Raw genomic sequence first — 17953 nt, 5'->3', positions numbered from 1 at the left:
AGGGATGGAGTTGAGAGGTATATGAGGGAGGGGGAGGTGAGCTGGGGGGAGGGTAGTCAAATGGTGGGTGACAGAGTGACTTGGAGGCGTTTTGTCTGCGGCCACCCTTTGCAGGATTAGGGCATCGGGCTATAGATAGATAGATAGACCCTTTACAGGATTATGGCAATGGCATTAGATAGATAGATAAGATATTTAGGTTTGAATTGAAGGCACTAGTCATGTGAAGCATGGAGAGAGATTGAGGATGCTGTTGTGGCCAGGCTTATCTAAATGTGAACTCCATGGACTGCAGGCTGAAGTTACCCTTCTCTTTCAATCCACATCTCCATCTTGGGGGACAGAGAGGGAGTTGAGGAATTTTTGTATACCTGGGTAGTGGGGCCACCTGGTTACATCATTGCCACCATTGGAAGGTATCCCTCTCCAACACTAGAGATTGAGATAGTTTGGACATATGGGGAGGATGGAGGGTGACGATAGGATGGAAAGCTCTAAGAATGTGAATGAGTAGAGCAGAGCACCAAGAGGTAGATCTAAGAAGATGACATAGGTTTCTCAAAATGACTTCAGGGTTTAGGATTTGAAGAGATGTTGTAAGATACTGTGTTGCGTGGAGAGCCACAAGAAGGTAAATTAGGCTGACACATGGAGGCACATACAGTACAAAGCCATTAAAAAGGAATAAATGAAGCAAGTGAATAGGCATGATAATGCAGATGTTGTCAGACTTCTTTACCATAAATTGTAGGTCAGAATTCTCTGTTTTGGTTATGTATCATGTAGTTTGATTATGATGATTTTCAGTATGGATGGTGGTAGGTGGAGGCACTCATCATCCACTCACTTGATGTAGTGCTGCTTTGGGTGTCTCCCTTTTCCTCTCTTCCTTCCTCTTCTGTCTTTCCTTCATTCTTTCTTCCTTCTGCCTACGGGTGACTTTACGCTTCCTCTTCTGTTTTTCTTTCCTTCACTCTTTCCTTTTCCTTTTGCCTATGGGTGACTCTACACTGAGTGACAAGCCACATGGTTTCCTCTACCAGGAAACCATTTACAATGCTGGGTGGTAACCGTATAACCAAGTTATGGCACCTGGTGGTTTAGTGGGTAATTAAGGCTCTCCAATTGGATTAAGCCTGTGTAGGTTTATATCCAAGGGATGACTGGGGTTTATTGCTCACATAATGCCACTCAGGGATGAGTGAGGCCAGTCAACCTCATCTAAAATGTTAGGACCAACTTGCCTAGCTCCAGGCTCTTACACTTCTCATGGGGGAGCGTATGATTGGATGATGGATGGATGGATTCAGTATGGATAAATGCTAATTTTCAGTATGTATAAAAGCAAGAAATGTAGGTTATATATGCTGTAATACATTTGGTAAGTTGGACTACAGTATTGCTGTATATTGATGACATAGTCTAAGTGTATACAGTATAGGTGGTTTGTTTTCACCTGAAGGAACTGGATCACACCCACAACTTTAAAACTTTGTTGTAATTGTGTGAAATTAGATGAACCTTAATTATGAGGTAAATGTTATGGCAGTATGCTTAAACACAGATGGAGAGGCCCCACACTGGTCCCTACTTTACGCACTAGGGAAAGCACAAGCAAGCCCTCAATTTGTACGTGGTATGTTAAGAGAGCATTAAGGGAAAGGGGGCATTTGGTAGCCCTGTGTGACCAATTGGTATGTCAGAAGTGCTCCCATGGGAGTCAACATGACTGTTCTTTGTCGAGATGATGACCATCAACAATAAAACAAAACAATTTCCCATCATTTTTTTTTTTTTTTTTAATTAACACATGTTTTATACCTTATATACTTTTACAGTACAGGCAAACCTCAATTTATGATACCCCCAGGTGCAAATAGTGATGTGGGTAGAAATATCACCCTACCCCACCTATCGCAGGCCTACCCACGGTTTTGTGATGGGTTTTGATTTTGTTTTACCGATTTTTATTATAATTTGGACTTACATTTTGTGTTTAGGTTGATATATAAACTGTTTTTAGACTTAGATTAATGTGTTTTAGTCATAGGTGGAGAGATCATATTACATCTCTTGTAAAATCTGTTTCCAAGAGATTGGGTGTGCTAAGCCGACTCCGTTCTTTCTTTACCCCTGCACAATTGTTGACTCTATACAGGGGTTTTATCCGCCCCTGTGTGGAGTACAACTCTCATGTGTGGGGAGGCTCCCCACATACAGCTCTTCTCAATAGAGTGGAGTCAAAGGCTTTTCGTCTCATCAACTCTCCTCTTCTTACTGACTCCCTTCAACCTCTGTCTCTTCGCCGCACTGTTGCATCTTTATCTCTTTTCTCTCGCTACTTTAATGGTCACTGCTCCTCTGAACTGTCTGCATGCATTCCTCCACCTCTACAACGGGCGCGTAGCACCCATCTTGCAGCAAACTCTCATCCCTTTTCTGTCCAGCTTTCTAATGCAAGAGTTAACCATTTCTCCCAGTCCTTCATTTATGCAACAGGTCAACTCTGGAGCTGTCTCCCTCTGTCTGTATTTCCTGCTGCCTATGATCTCCAGTCTTTCAAATGCAGTGTGTCCAGGCATCTTGAAATGAATGGATCTTGAATTTGGCTCTCTCTTGTATTTTGTTTTTCTCTTGGAGGGAACTGTTATTGCGGGCTCATGGCCTTTGGTTCCTTCTTCCTCACATAAAAAAAAAAAAACACTGTCATTCAGGGTATGGATTATCACCCATCAGACGAGGTACAAAACAGTGTGGACAGCTAGGTGACTCAACAAGAAATATTTTGTGTTTGACCATTGAACTATCGTCTAACCTATCAAGGAATACAGAACAATAATTTTTAATTAATACTGATAATTATGAAAACCTTAGAGAGTAAATATTTCATGCATTGATGAAAAATGTGACATCGATAAATCATGTGTTTACATTCGGGCTGTTCAAGGAAAAACGCTTTGAAAATACAAAGGAATTTCTAAAGAAATGTTGGATAATAAGAGAGAAGAAAATAAATAAGCTCAGCAACCAGAATAAGTGGCTTAAACGGCATAAAGAGGGGCCATTGAAAAGGCTATCCCAATCACATCATCGATCACATTCCTCATCAAGAGAATTCCCTGTCAAAACATCAACAATTCTCCTTCGCAACAACTTGCACCTTGAATGATTCTGCGTCATTCATACATTTTTATGCATAACAGATGTTTATTTAATTGTCCCAGGACTGTCTGATGGTGGGATTGTATACAATGCTGCTGCTTCTTCTCTACCAAGTTTGAATATGAGTCGGAGATCGCATTTTCCAGTGACCCTGACCGGGTACAAGTGAGACAGGCACTGGTTTTATGCTTAGGTTAGCTTCTTTTACAGATGTTAGGCCATTTAGATTGGCTTTAAACTTTTTTTTGGACTCATTTGAGTGGGTTTAGGACTAGGTTGGAGGAGAAACCCAAGGCTCAAAAACTCATCCCTATACTTTCCATTTTAAATCTACCCTGAGATACGATACCCCGCCTAGCAATGGGTTTTTACATAACCAATTGCATCGTTAACCCCTAAGGGACTAAGCTCATCGATTGAGCTTTTTGCACGATTTCTTAAAAGGACGAGCAACACCGATCGTGCAACCTCCAACAAAAAAAAACAGGTGGCAGCTGGCTTCACCCCAGCTGTGATGTAGATGGCTTCTAACCAATCTGAACTAAGTGTTGGACACACCGGAGGGGGAACCCAGGCCTGTAACCAGGTACAACCCCACCTCCCTCTCGCCACTTCCCTCAAACCCACTGCCTCGTTTCTACCCTACCTCCCACCGTTCTTACCACCACCACCACCACCTCTCCCACCCCCTCCTCATGCGTCCCCCCCTCCCATGTGGATCCTCCCATGTTCCCCCCCCCCCAGACATCTTGTGGGAGGGTATTTCCCCCTTACTTTCCCTCCATGTCCCTGTACTCCACTGGGGCCCTTCCTTTGTGTCTTGTGGTGGTCTCCTCCCATCCCTCCATCCCCATACACCCCCTCCTGGCCTTACCACCTCCCCCAACCCCCACCCCCACCCCCACCCCCACCCCCACCCCCAGCACCTCCCCAGCCTCAAATATTTTGCGTATATTTTATGCTTTTTATGATTTATGGCGCGTGTTTTTGAATCATTACCTGTAATTTATTTGTATCTTTGCATACAGATATGCACACCACAATTATTTTAGCCGTCTTTATTCGACACCCACTTGAAAAATAAATTTTATTTTATGCTGACACATGCAAGCATGTTTGAGCCTTCAAAAACTAAACGAAACGAAACGAAAACTAGTTAGATTTGACAGCTCGGAGGGGAGGAGAGGGTGGAGGGGTGGTTAGGCAAGGGGAGGGGAGGGAAGGGAAGGGGAGGCAGGGGACTGGAGGTATGGGTAGGGGAGAGGAGGGGAGGATAATTTTTACTACTTATAATATATTTATTGGGGGGTTCATGACCATTTTCCCTAGCTAGATTTGACAACTTGGCAGGAAGGGGAGAGGGGAGGGGAAGGAGGAGGGGATGATAGGCAAGGGGAAAGGAGGGAAGGGAAGGGAAGGGAAGGGAGGGGATTGGAGGTATGGGGAGAGGAGAGGAGGGGAGGATAATTTTTACTATTTATCATATTTATTTGGGGGGTTTGTCACCATTTTATTTTTTTCTAAGCACATTAGAATGGTTTATAACATCTGTACACACCAAAAAAAATTGAGCTCTATAAATCGGGCATAAAACTTTTGACCTTTGAGAAAGTCAAAAAATAGGCTTATTTTCGCGTCATGGGGTGTAGTCGAGGCTGGAGAATTGCATACCCTAAGGGTTAAACTGGGGTATGCCTGTACATGTAATAAATATTTCAGTCAATACTCATGTTGTAAATATGGTAGCTAGCACTGGAGTTATAAGAATTATGTAATTCAGAGACATAGGACCACCTCTTAAAAAAAAAAAAAAAAAAAAAATTGCCAACCTTTGAACTGATTTAGTGACTTAATCCTGAATAGAGGGTGTCCTCATATGCTGTCCGAGGGTACTAGGGGCAAAAAGACTTGTGTCCACATATATGGTCATGCCCCCCACCCCTACCCCCCACCCACCTACCCCCCATCCCACCCCACCCCCTACCCCCACCCCCACCCCATCCCCCACAAACCCCCCATCATATCGCACCCTCCTATTATGCTCATCATGCGAGTATGTCACGCCATTCCAATGCCTGTCTTTAAGGGGTTAATAAAGTTGTACTGAAGTGTGTTTTTGAGTTACGCATGAAGAGACCACCAATAAACAAGGAAATTGATTACAAAAGGGATAGGTTAGGTTAGGTTAGGATGAATTTAGTTGGGTTAGGTTGAAATAGGTTAGGTTAGCCTAAAATAGGTTAGGTAAGGATAAATAAGGTTGGACTGAATTACAAAAACTTGTTAGGTTTGGGTAAGTGGGCACTGATAGAGGGTAATTTCACCCAAAAATGGCATTCCTAGATGGCATCCATCTGTCTTCACACACAGGTTAAGATAAGTTTGGTTAACGTAAAATTCTTTAGGTTAGCCTAAAATAGATTAGGCTGGGTTATGTTACATAAGGTTGGGTTGTTACAAAGATTTAGGCTATATTTGGATGAGTAGGCACTGATAAGATTCTTTTCGCTCATAAATGGCATTCTAAGATGGCATCCATCTGTCTTTGTGCACTGCAAGATAGTGTCTGTCTGTGAACAAACACTGCTTTTTAAAGTGCATTTTACCACTTTTAAAAGAAATAAAAACCATTTAAACTTGAAAATGCAAGTGGAGAATACTTGAAGGATTCCATGAAGAGCAAAGTCAAGGAAAAAAGAGAGAAAAGTGAAAAACAAGGTGGTCTAATGTTACCTTAAGGATTATCAAGAATTATGAATAGGATGCTGCTGGTAAGTTTTTAAAAATCGTTGCGGTGTGGATGTGGATGTGATAGGAAGCGTTATGAGGAACACACTGAGGTGGTTTGGCCATGTGGAGAGGATGGAGGGTGAAAGACTGACGAAGAGAGTGTATGTGAGTGAGGTGGAGGGGGGAAGAGGGAGGGGGAGGCCGAGGATGAGATGGAGGGATGGGGTGGAGAGGTATATGAGAGGGGGGTGTGAGTTGGGAGCAGGGCAGTGAAATGGCGGGGGACAGGGCGACTTGGAGGCGATTTGTTTGTGGCCACTCCAAACGGGATTGAGGCGTCTGGCAATAGATAGATAGATAGTATTAGAAAAGAAAAGAAAAATATAGTTTGCAGTGTCTGAGATTTGATGCTGTCATGACACTTCATGGTTTGGCATGTGTGCTAAAAATGGTAATTTTCTAATTACTGTATATATGAGACAGCAACATGTATATTGGTGCCTCTAACATTGACTGAATGTCTGATATTCAGTTAAATCATATGGGTAATGTATAAAAGTGGTTTTAACATGTCAGTTTGCAGATCTCACCCAACTATTAACTACTATTTTTAAAAAAATGTATGGCCTTGTGGAGAGGATGGAGAGTGAGAGACTAATGATAGCGTATGTGAGTGAGATGAGGGGGAGAGGGAGAGGGAGGCTGAGGATGAGATGGAGGGATCGAGTGGAAAGGTACATGAGAGAAGGGAGTGTGAGCTGGGGGAAGGGCAATGAAATGGAGGGGGACAGGGCAACATGGAAGTGATTTTTTTTTTTTTTTTTTAATGCAAGGAATAAGGAACAAGAGGCCAGGAGCCCACAAACTCTTCCTTCGAAAAAAAAAAAAAAATACAATAGAGAGCCAAAAAAAAAAAACAGTAGAGAGCCAAATTCAAGATTTCATTTAGAGATGCCTGGACACTATCCATTTGAATGACTGGAGGACAGAGGGAAACAGTTCCAGAGTTGACCTGTTGCATAAATGAAGGACTGGGAGTGAGGGATGCAAACAGATAGTTCAGAGAAGCACTGACCATTGAAGTAGCAACAGAAAAGAAATAAAGATGCAACAGTGTGGCAAAGAGACTGAGGTTGAAGGGATCCAGTACGAGGAGGAGAGTTAATGAAACGAATAGCCTTTGACCCCACCTCGTTGAGAAGAGCTGTATGTGAGGAGCCTTCCCACGCATGAGAGTTGTATCCCTTACGGCAATAAGGCGTCAGGCAATAGATAGATAGATAGTGCACATCACCACTAGTGCAGCTTAGGGCCCAAGCTTTCTCTGAGCCTATTACTGTATAAGGTATCACCTGCGGGTTTTAATAATAAACAGTTCAGTTGCATAGTATACTTCCATTGTATTTTTAGCATGTTAAAATATTTTTTGTTTATTTTATGTTTTCTGCTGGTACTGTGCTACTTTGTTTTGTATAATTAAATATAGGGCTTGCAAAAGCATTGCATGTTTCACCCCAAAAAAATCTTGGTACACCCCCTACAAATACAGGGAAATCATTCCCTATTTAAACTTTTAGCATACCGTTTTGATACAGGGCCCTTAGGGAAGGCCCTACATGAGCTTTAAGCATATGGCCATTAGTCTCCTTGGTAACTAGTCAAATTAGAACTCCTGTCTGAGTACACTTGGTCATCAGTTGAGCTGAAAGGGATTTGGGATCTTTGTCATATTAAAGTCAATGCTTTGAAGTAGAATTCACTATCTGGCTTATGTAAAGCCCTTAATACAGTAGTGTCTAATGAAGTATGGAGGTTTTACTGTATTTAATGGTTCAGCTAAATGATAAATGTATTTATAGTACAATACATATTTCTGCATGACTGGCTGCACGTAAAGATCATTTTCAATATGCAGATGTTTCTGCTGCCTAGTTATTTATTCCATGTATGTGTATACTTCAGTATTTTGTGCAGTATTGTCCATGTTTAGGTACTATATCTTGGCTGAAAGTTATGTAGTATCACTGTGGTGCTTATTGAAAATGTTCCGTAATGGAGTCATTTTGATTTCATGTTCTATGGTCCAACAAATCAGTTTATTCTTTTAGTACTGCTTATTGTATTGTTATAGTATAAGATATGGTCTGATCTTATTAGATGCATTATACATTTTACAAATTATATACTTGATATAAAAAATGTTACAGTAGTAAATATTTGCATGAACATTGCATGTCTCCTTCAGAGAATGCGGGAGGTAGAATTTTCCCTAATGGAGACAGAAGAGAAACTTTATCCCTTGACTAAATGACATTTCATTGGTGAAGACACTGTCATATTGATGCAAGCTTTGGTATCCTAGTCACAAACTAAATATCATTGTACCTTTGTGAAGCATTGGATGGGGTGACTTCTGCAGTAACAGAAAGTGGTATTCCTTGACCTCACTATATTGATTGCCCTTCAGGACCCATAAACATGGCTTGAACATTAACAGTAGAACTGCCCACCCCTGCATGATGTGTGCAAGCTGGCTGTTACAATATGCACTTACATAGAGTGTAATACTCATCTTCACCAGAAATGTGATTTATTCATAATAAGCAGTACTGTATTACAATGTGTTGTCTTGAGACTGAAGTATTGTGGCCCCCAGGACGCAGCCCTTCCCTGCACCCCACACTCTCCACCACATCTACAAGTGCCAGACAAGGTCAGTTTACATGTCACTCATGAGTAGTATGGTAACTATATTCACCAATAGCCATCATGTCTGTAGTCACATCTCTTAAGAGTCACCTCTGTTTGGCTGTGGCAGGTTCCTTCCTCTTGATAACATGACGGTGTGTATAACACAGTGGAGTACATTCGTACATTTTGTTTGTAAATATTCCTGCTGACATTCCATGAGTCTCAGAAGGTGGTTGAGAGAATTCAGCTGTACAGATAGGATTGCTTGCATGGAGTGTAGAAGCAGTTATGATCAGTTTGTTTTCACCTGAATAACTGGGTCACTCCTAATACTTGAATACTAAGTTGTGGTTGCATGATATTTGCTGAACTTGCTTTTGATTACTAGGCAAACAGAGCCTCCAATCTGACTACACTTGGCCAGCAACTGAGTTGAAAGTGGTTAGGATCTTTGTCAGGGTAGTACAAATGTGCTATAGTAATACTTGGAGTATATGTTACTCACTGGTGCTTCAGATCTGCAGGAAATTTCTAATCCAGAGGAAGGTAAAATTTCACAGATTGTAAAAGACATTTTGTGTAATTAATTATGCTGTCTTCTTAGTGTAATAGGAAAAGTATATGATAGGATACTTATTGACAGAGTTAGGGAAAGAACAGAGGAATTAGTTGGAGAAGAACAGGGAGGTCTTAGGAAGGGAAGAGGTTGGGTAGATCAGATATTCATTCTTAGATCTTTAGTGGAAAAGTTTCTAGAGAAGGGAAAGAAGTTGTATGCAGCCTTCATGGATTTGGAGAAAGCATATGACAGGGTGGATGGACAAGGATTGTGGACAGTATTAAGAATATATGGAATAGATGGGAAGTTGTTGAAGGCTGTGAAGAGTATGTATGAGAGTGCTAAGGCTGCAGTGTGTGTGGATAATGAACTGAGTGAATTTTTCTATTTGAAGGTTGGATTGAAACACAGATGTGTCATGTCTCCATGGTTGTTCATTCAGTATATGGATGGGATTATAAAAGAGATACAAGGTAGAGCAGTGGATGTTGGAGCAGCCCTAGAGAGATAGGGCAGTGCTTGGAAGCTCCCTGTACTGTTGTTTGCAGATGATACTGTGTTGTTAAGTGAAGATGAAGGGGAGCTGCAAGGCGTGGTGGATGAGTTGGGAGAGTGTATAAAAAACGGAATCTAAAGGTGAATGTAGGGAAGAGTAAAGTTATGGTCTTCGAGAGAAGTGAAGTCAGTGAATGTACAGTGAGGTTGGATGAGGAAGAAATGGAAAATGTGAATACGTTTAAGTACTTGGGTCGTGTGATGAGTAAGGATGGAAGTTTAGCGTGAAGTGCTTGAAAGGGTACAACAAGGAGGAAAGGTTGCTGGTTCCTTGAAAGCAGCGATAAGAAACAGGGAAGTGAGCATGGAAGTGAGAAAGCTACTTCATGACAGCATTGTGATACCAACTGTAATGTATGGAGTGAAGCTTGGACCTTGTTGGAGGGACAGAAGGCAAGAGTGAGAGCAGTGGAAATGAGTTATTTGAGAGGAGCATGTGGAGTCACATGGAGAGATAAACTGACATGAGGAAGTGAAGGAATGTTGTGGTGTGGATGTGATAGGAACCATTAGGAGAAATACACTGAGGTGGATTGGCCATGTGGAGAGGATGGAGAATGAGAGACTGACAAGGAGAATGTATGTGAGTGAGGTGGAGGGGAGGAGAGGGAGGCCAAGGATGAGATGGAGGGATAGAGTGGAGAGGTGTATGAGAAAGGGGGGGGGTGAGCTTGGAGCAGGGCAATGAAATGGCCGGGGACAGGGTGACATGGAGGTGATTTGTATGTGGTCACCCCTATGGAATTAAGGCATCTGGCAATAGATAGATAGATAGAATTATGCTGTAGTATATATACATAAATACCTAGTGCTTCTGCAGTCTTTCATTATGACAACATTAGTACTGGAGTGTACATTAATAAAGTTTTAAAAGGGTGATTTATATTTAAGTCTTTATGTAATTTGCAATTGTTCACCTTCAGGCATCCCTGATGGTGGGTCACTACCAAGGGAAGATGGTGATGTCATTGCTGATGATGAAGTCAACCCACAGGCACCATCAGCCCCAATGCATCTCCAGGCCATCATTGCCAGCAACCGCTTCATCACTCTGGCCTGGCATGAACCCTCTCAAAACAACCATCATATTGTTGGATACTCAGTTTTCTACAGACAGGAAGGTTCTCCAAGGTAAAACATAAAATTTTGTAAGTAAACCAACCCATATATATATATATATATATATATATATATCTATATATATATATATATATATATTTATGATATGGAAGAGGGCAATACAAAATAACTAAATCTGACCGTAAAAACTAAGAAAAACAAAGTGAAAAGGAAACTGAACAAATAGTTAAGTGATGAAAAACAATACAAAATAACACTAACTCCAATCTAACAACACAGGTCCGAAAGTAAATAAAATTACCTGACGTTAGCAAGGGCAAAATAAACACAGTGAAAAATACCAAATATAATACAAGCTAATACAGTACATCCCCCTAGTATGCGAGTACTGTATTTGGGTGGCAGAGTATGTCATGTACTAAGAATTCGCATAGTGAATACATAAACTTATGGGAAAAATTACATATGGGTGGCACCCCCCTTCATGGGCAACCCTTGAGATGCCTTTCAGACCTAAGTATTGTACTATATAGGGAAACTATCTAAAACATATTTTCTAAGATAAAGTAAACCAACAAGATTATGGCTTTACTAGGTAAATGAACAAGGACATGGCTTAACTAAACCAACAAGAATATGGCCACTCACCATTACCCAAGAGGACAACAGGTGTGAAGGGGGTAAGAAGATGATCCGAGGCAGGATGAGGCACCTAGCATGCATCTCCTGCATCACCCACCACACCACCTGACACACCACCTTCCTCACAACTTTCATCACCAGCACTTTCGACACTTTCACTAGCTAATGCATTCACTTCGTTCATAAACCCTTCAAAGTCTATTTCTGACACCTCAGACATTGAATCAGTCTTTTGATCCTCCTCAGGATATGGCTCTTCTGATGTTGATGGGAGTTATTCCTCACACTGTTCAAGCCAAAGGTAATGGGTGAAGAGTGTTTGCTTCCGTCTGTTTACTTCCTGGTTGTACTTGTCGGTGTAGGAGTGGAAGGTTTTGTCCAGTGAAGACATCACCTCCTCCACTCGCAACTGAGAGCATTTGATGTCCTTGAAATCTTCCTTGAATTTATCAAGGGCACACAGTACCCGGCTGATCTCCATCATGGACAAATCTTCACTCTCCATCACTGGTGTTGCTGGTTTTTCTGCTGCAATGTCCTGCTCTGCGTCGGCCTCGTCCACTCGCTGCACAATTTCCTGGGGATCCTGCTCTGCTGCTGCCAAATGTAAACCCCTAATCTCCTCCAGCGAGATGGCCTGAAACCCGGGCACAGCTTGTGCTCTTGTGAGAGTGGCTGCCTCGGCAGTGGCCAGGGACTGAAAGCTGCTTCCCGGTGCGATTTCATACAGGTGTGGTACGAGGAGGCGCCAAGCATGGTTAATTGTTGAAGTGGTTATATCTACCCAAGAGGACAACAAGAGAGTGATGGCATGCTTGAGATTGAATGACTGCCAAAAAGCCATAATAGTCTTCTCAGGAGTTGAAGTTGGTTGTGCGGGTGCTGTGCTTGGTGAGGATGAAGCAGGTGAAGCGAGTGGCGAGTCCAAACCATCCTCGGCATCCATGACACCACTCCCAACTGTGTTCAAGTCAAGAATTGCTTGCAGTTCCTCACAGCTGTCGGTCTTGCTGCGGAGGTGATCATAGAGGCGTTGGTGGTATAGCTTCTTGACCATTGTAATCAACTCCCGGTCTGGCGGTTGGATGAGAGAGGTCATTCTTGGGGGCACAAAAACGATCTTGCATTCCTTGCTGAGGTCTGCTAGCCAGGTTGGATGACTTGGGACATTGTCGAGGATGAGAAATTTGGCTTTCTTTTGTTTTTTTGTTTTTTTATTTTGGAAGGAACTGTTTTGCAGGCACTTGGCCTCTTGTTCCTTCATCCTCCCATAAAAAAAAAAAAAAAAAAAAATCGGTAAAAAAGAATGCTGATGGGGTGAAGGACAGCTCCGGGCACATTTCAACAATTAATGAATAGTGTACTATCAGGAATGATAGGAAATGGTATCTTTTTGTACTTAGACGACATCATAATTGAGACACACACAGTAAATGAACATTTACAGAAATTAGACCAGCTCCTACACAAGTTAGCCAATGCTGGTTTGAAAATTAGGCAGTCTAAATGCGAATTTTGCTTTAAGGAGATCATTCTTAGGCCACAGGCTTGATGCAGAAGGAATACACACCTCAGATGAGAAAATGCAAGCAGTAAAGGATTTCCCTGCGCCCACAAATGTGGATGAAGTAAGATAATTTTTAGGACTAGCAGGATATTTGTAGTGTTTCAAAAAAATGACAGTGTTCATCCCACCTATGACTAAAACACATTAATGTAAGTCAAATAACAGTTTATAAATCAACCTAGACACAAAATTTAATTCTAAAATATCAAAATCGGGAAAAAAAAAATAAAAACTCATTCTTAAGCCGGTGTTTGGCCATCGTTAGGCAGAGTATGGTGGTATTTCTACTCCCATCACTATGCTAGGGTATCGCGTCTAGGGGTACCATATCTCAGGGTATAACCATAGCTCATATCTCAGTTTTAAAAAGGCAATATACAATATGCTGCAATGAGGACCTACTTGAATCACTTACTCATTTATTCCCCCACAGAGAACGTGTGCAAAATGTAAGTGCCAGTTCCTCGAGTGAGGGTCTGGATGAATATAAGACACAGATCAGCGACTTGCAGCCAGGAAGCAATTACCTGGTCCGAGTCGTGGCTCATACCTCAACAGGGCTGGTTGGTGCATCAAGTCCTGAGGTCCTTGTATACACTAAACCCGACCTGGATCTCCCTTCCGCTCCAAAAAAACTCAAAGTGGTGCCCACATCCCCCACCAGCCTAGAAGTCACCTGGTCACCACCTGATGCTGGAAAAACACCCATCACTGGATATATGATGTATTATATGCAGGTTAGCAGTATTTTTATTTTCATTTTCCATGATTTTCTCTAGACTTGTGAGCCTTGGAGGGCAGCGGTCCATTCATTCATTCATTCATTCATCATCCAATCCTACATTGCCCCATGAGGAGCGTAGGAGCCCGGGGCTAGGCAAGTTGGTCCTGACATTTAAGATGAGAGTGACCAGCCTCACTCATCCCTGAGTGACATTACATGAGCAATTAACCCCAACCACCCCTTGGATATAAAACTTCACCGGGTCAATCTGATTTGAGCGCCGTAATTACCCACTAAACCACCAGATGCCAAAATTTGGTTATATGGTTACCACCCAGCATAGTAAATGGTTTCCTGGTGTACAGGAAACCATTTGGCTTGTCGCCCAGTGTAGAGCCACCCACAGGCAGAAGCAAGGGGAAAGAATGAAAGAAAGAAAGACAGAAGAGGGAGTGTAAAGTCACCTGTAGGCAGAAGGACGAGGAAGGAATGAAGGAAGGAAAGACAGAAGAGGATGGAAGGAAAGAAGGATGGAGAGGAAAGGGCAGACACCCAAGAGCAGCACTACATTGAGTGGATGGTAAGCGCCCCCACCTATACAGAAGGAAAATTATAGATCCAATCCTGAGGCCCTACATAAGGGTTGATAAGAGCAAGAGCATTTGTCTTTAAAAAACTGATACCAGTGCAACTCTGTGGTAGCACTTGGCATACTTTACTACTGGTACATACCATAAATTGTTTGAAAAAGACGTAAATTCACGTGCAAGGCCTTAAAAAAATGCAATGTTTATTTTTTCTCCAGGTTGGATCAGCAGAGGAACATGACGTTGAGGTGACAGGGACATCGTATGACCTGCAGGAGCTGAGTCAGTTCACTGAATACAGTGTATGGTTGGTGGCAGTCAATGCTAATGGGGGAGGGGATGCCACACATGAGGTCACCGCCCGCACCTTCTCCGACATGCCTTCACGTGAGCCACAAAATGTCACAGTGGAGGCTGCCAGCTCAAGGGTTAGTTTTTCACTGACAGTAATCTCTCATTTATCTGAACATCATAGAGACAAAAGCATGTCCGGGTAATGGCAGCATCCAGATAATGAACACTTTTCCCCTACCATACCCAGACCCTACTTATACCCACCTCCAGCCTATACCTAACCTATTTGTACAATATTTATGCTTAATTTGGCAGTGTTTTCTGGTCATTCAGGCATATTTAGACATCAAAACATACACAGGAATATCCAAAGTAATGCTGAACACCAAGAAAACCATGCAGAACAAACACTGAAAACAAAAGAACACCATACCTAAACACTACATTACATAGAGTACCCCTCCTTATTTTGGCAGTGTTTTTTTATCATTCTGCCATGTATTTTTGACAAAACATACATATGATTATCCTAAATAATTTTCAGCACCAAGAAAACCATGCAAGGAAAACACTGAAAACCAAAGAAACACCCAACCTTTACACCATTATATATACAGTACCCCTCCTAATTTTGGCACTGGGGTCAGTCTGTCATATTTGGACATCAGAATACAAATAGGAATATCCAAAGTAATGCTAAAGACCAAGAAAATTATAAAACACACATAGGAATATCTAGAGTAATGCTAAATGCCAAGAAAACTATAAAAAAAAAAAAAAAAACACACACACACTGAAAACCAAAAAACACCCTACTTGTACACCATAGTATATACAGGGTGCCTCTAATTTTGGCACTGTTTTCAGGTCAATATGCCATATTTAGACATCAAAACACACATTGGAATATCCTAAGTAATGCTAAACACCAAGAAAACCGTGAAAAAGAACATTGAAAACCAAAAAACACCTGACCTGTAACTCTTTAATTACTGCCCATACCTTTTTTATCTCCTGGACATTCCTTTCTGCTGTTTTCTCTACACCTGCTATTCTTGTTTGGTTCAACTTAATATTTCCATTTCCCACGTCCTCTTCAGAGAAATCCTCAAACTCTCTCTTGCCACTTGTAAACATTGCACCGCCCCTTTCCGCCATGAATCAACCATATGGAGACTTTCTATTTTCACTATATCTTGTTGTTTTTATGACCGAATCTGCGATTTTTTAACTACTGTCTGACGGGACCACCACACATGCACTCATTAACATAATCACAAATAGGCTGGTCTTCTTTTTGTCGCTGATTCAGTGATTATTTTCCCATGATCCAGGAACAGCTCCGTCTCTGTCAACGACCTGTGTGTGTGTGTGTGTGTGTGTGTGTGTGTGTGTGTGTGTGTGTGTGTGTGTGTGTGATTTTTGAACAGATTAATGTTGCTGTGTAAGGTGTCAGTTTTTTTTTTTTCTTTTCTTTTTTTTTTTGCCTTGTGCAATCAGTCTTTGGCCTAAATGAAGATATATATATATTTTTTTCCCACAGAGCCTTATTATCAGATGGGAGCCACCCCCAGCTGAGCACCAAAATGGGGTGATCACTGGCTACAAGATCCGTTATAAGGAACGCGGTAAAACAGGGTCAGCCAAAACAAAAACTACAGATGGCAACAGAAGACTCTTTGCCCTGACTGATCTAAAGAAGAGCACCCATTACTCTATAAAGGTGAGAGTTTTGTGCTGTATTTTGTTTGCGTTAACCCCTGCAGTAAGCTTGGTTGTGGAGTGGTTAAAGTGTCTTAATTGAAGTGACAGCCTTGCTTAGGTTCAGTCTCCAGGTACAGTAATTATTTCCTGGCAGCAAGTCTCTGATCCATCTGTCTGTCTGTAGCCAGATGCCCTAATTCCACAAGGGGTGGATACAAACAAATCGACTCTATGCTGCCATGTCTCCTGCCATTTCGCTGCCCTCCCCTCAACTTATACCTCCTCTCATGTATTTCTCCACTCCATCCTTCCATCTCATCCTCGGTCTCCACCACACTCACTTACGCTCTTCTCATTAGTCTCTCACTCTCTGCCCTTTCCATAACACCAGACCACTTACGTGTATTTCTCTTAACATTTTCTGTGACATCCACATCCATACCACAACGCTCCTTCACTTCCTCATTTGTCAGTCTGTCTCTCCTTGAAACTCCACATGTTTCTCTCAGATAACTCACACCCACTACCCTCATTCTTCACATGTGTCCATCCAGCAAGATTCAAGCTTTGCTTGGATCATTGTCTTATATTCATCCAGGCCAGGGTTTTTCATCCAGGTAAGCTCACTAAGGGAAGCAGGCTGGTCATGTACCTTTAAATGTACTGTGCTAGCCATTGGTAACCAAGTCTCAGACCTTTGCATCTCAAGGGAGAAGTACAGCTATCTGTAATATGAGATTAACAGTAACTTTTATATTTTTTTAATATATTGTATCATTAATTTTTTACCGCCAGCTGGCAGCCCTCACAGTGAATGGGACTGGCCCATACACCCAATGGAACCAGGCAGAAACCTTTGCCAATGACCTGGATGAGAATCGTGTTCCAGACAAACCAGTTGGTTTGAGAGGTGAGGGATGGCATACAGTTTAGCCCTTTCACTGTGGGTATTCTATTTAGGAATCATCAAATTCACATGCAGACATACTTTCTATTCTCTGTCATGACTACTTTTTGCTTTTGCTGGAAGAAGAGGCATGTTCATATGTATGTGTGTGTAAAGTAACAGTAATTGCACCTTTGATATAGGCCAACTGTAACATTTATTTTTTCCTTTCCAGCGGTTGCCCTAACTGACCACATTCGAGTGCGATGGCAGCCACCAGCTCAACACAGCGTGATGCTACGAGGCTACACTATTGGCTGGGGCCGAGGGGTGCCAGATGTTTACTCAAAAATTGTTGACAATAAACAACGCAGCTACACTATTGAGGACCTTGGTATGTTTCTTTCATCTTAACTTGCTGGAATTGTTTGTCCTTGTATAACTTATTTTGTTTAATTTAATTCTGAGTGGTGGGTGGGATTTATAGCTCGTGTACCACTGCCTAGGGGTGTTAACTGACCACTCTCAGTGTAACTTCTTCAATTGTGATGATGTATTGTGTATTTTATTTCAGCTAACTGTAAATGATATCATTCAGCCCAGGAATATTATCTTGTTTTGAAGAGTTTAAAAGAGGCCATATTATACCTGCCATGTGTGAAAAGTTTCCAGAGTTTAATGCAGTTGCCTGGAGGTAGTAAGAACAAGCTGGAAACGATGTTACCATATCAAGTGAATTAACATAAACTTCAGTTTAGTTATGAAGTGTTTT

At 41.8% G+C, this 17953-nt stretch overlaps 1 protein-coding gene across 1 annotated transcript in view; it reads left to right on the top strand.

Moving 5' to 3' along the window:
• fra (neogenin protein frazzled) overlaps nucleotides 1-17953 on the top strand; it is a 518157-nt gene that overhangs the window by 439394 nt on the left and 60810 nt on the right. The window contains exons 11-16 of the mRNA XM_080267716.1: nucleotides 10621-10828; nucleotides 13420-13723; nucleotides 14516-14725; nucleotides 16135-16314; nucleotides 17091-17205; nucleotides 17417-17575. Coding sequence (XP_080123842.1) covers nucleotides 10621-10828; nucleotides 13420-13723; nucleotides 14516-14725; nucleotides 16135-16314; nucleotides 17091-17205; nucleotides 17417-17575 — 1176 coding nt within the window. The remainder of the gene's footprint in view (nucleotides 1-10620; nucleotides 10829-13419; nucleotides 13724-14515; nucleotides 14726-16134; nucleotides 16315-17090; nucleotides 17206-17416; nucleotides 17576-17953) is intronic.

This window comes from Coenobita brevimanus, chromosome 25, assembly GCF_032717465.1.
Source record: "Coenobita brevimanus isolate Jiangsu-jjx chromosome 25, ASM3271746v2, whole genome shotgun sequence".
NCBI lineage: Eukaryota > Metazoa > Arthropoda > Malacostraca > Decapoda > Coenobitidae > Coenobita > Coenobita brevimanus.
Note: the sequence above shows the minus strand (reverse complement) of the source record. Positions and strands in the feature narration are given on the sequence as shown.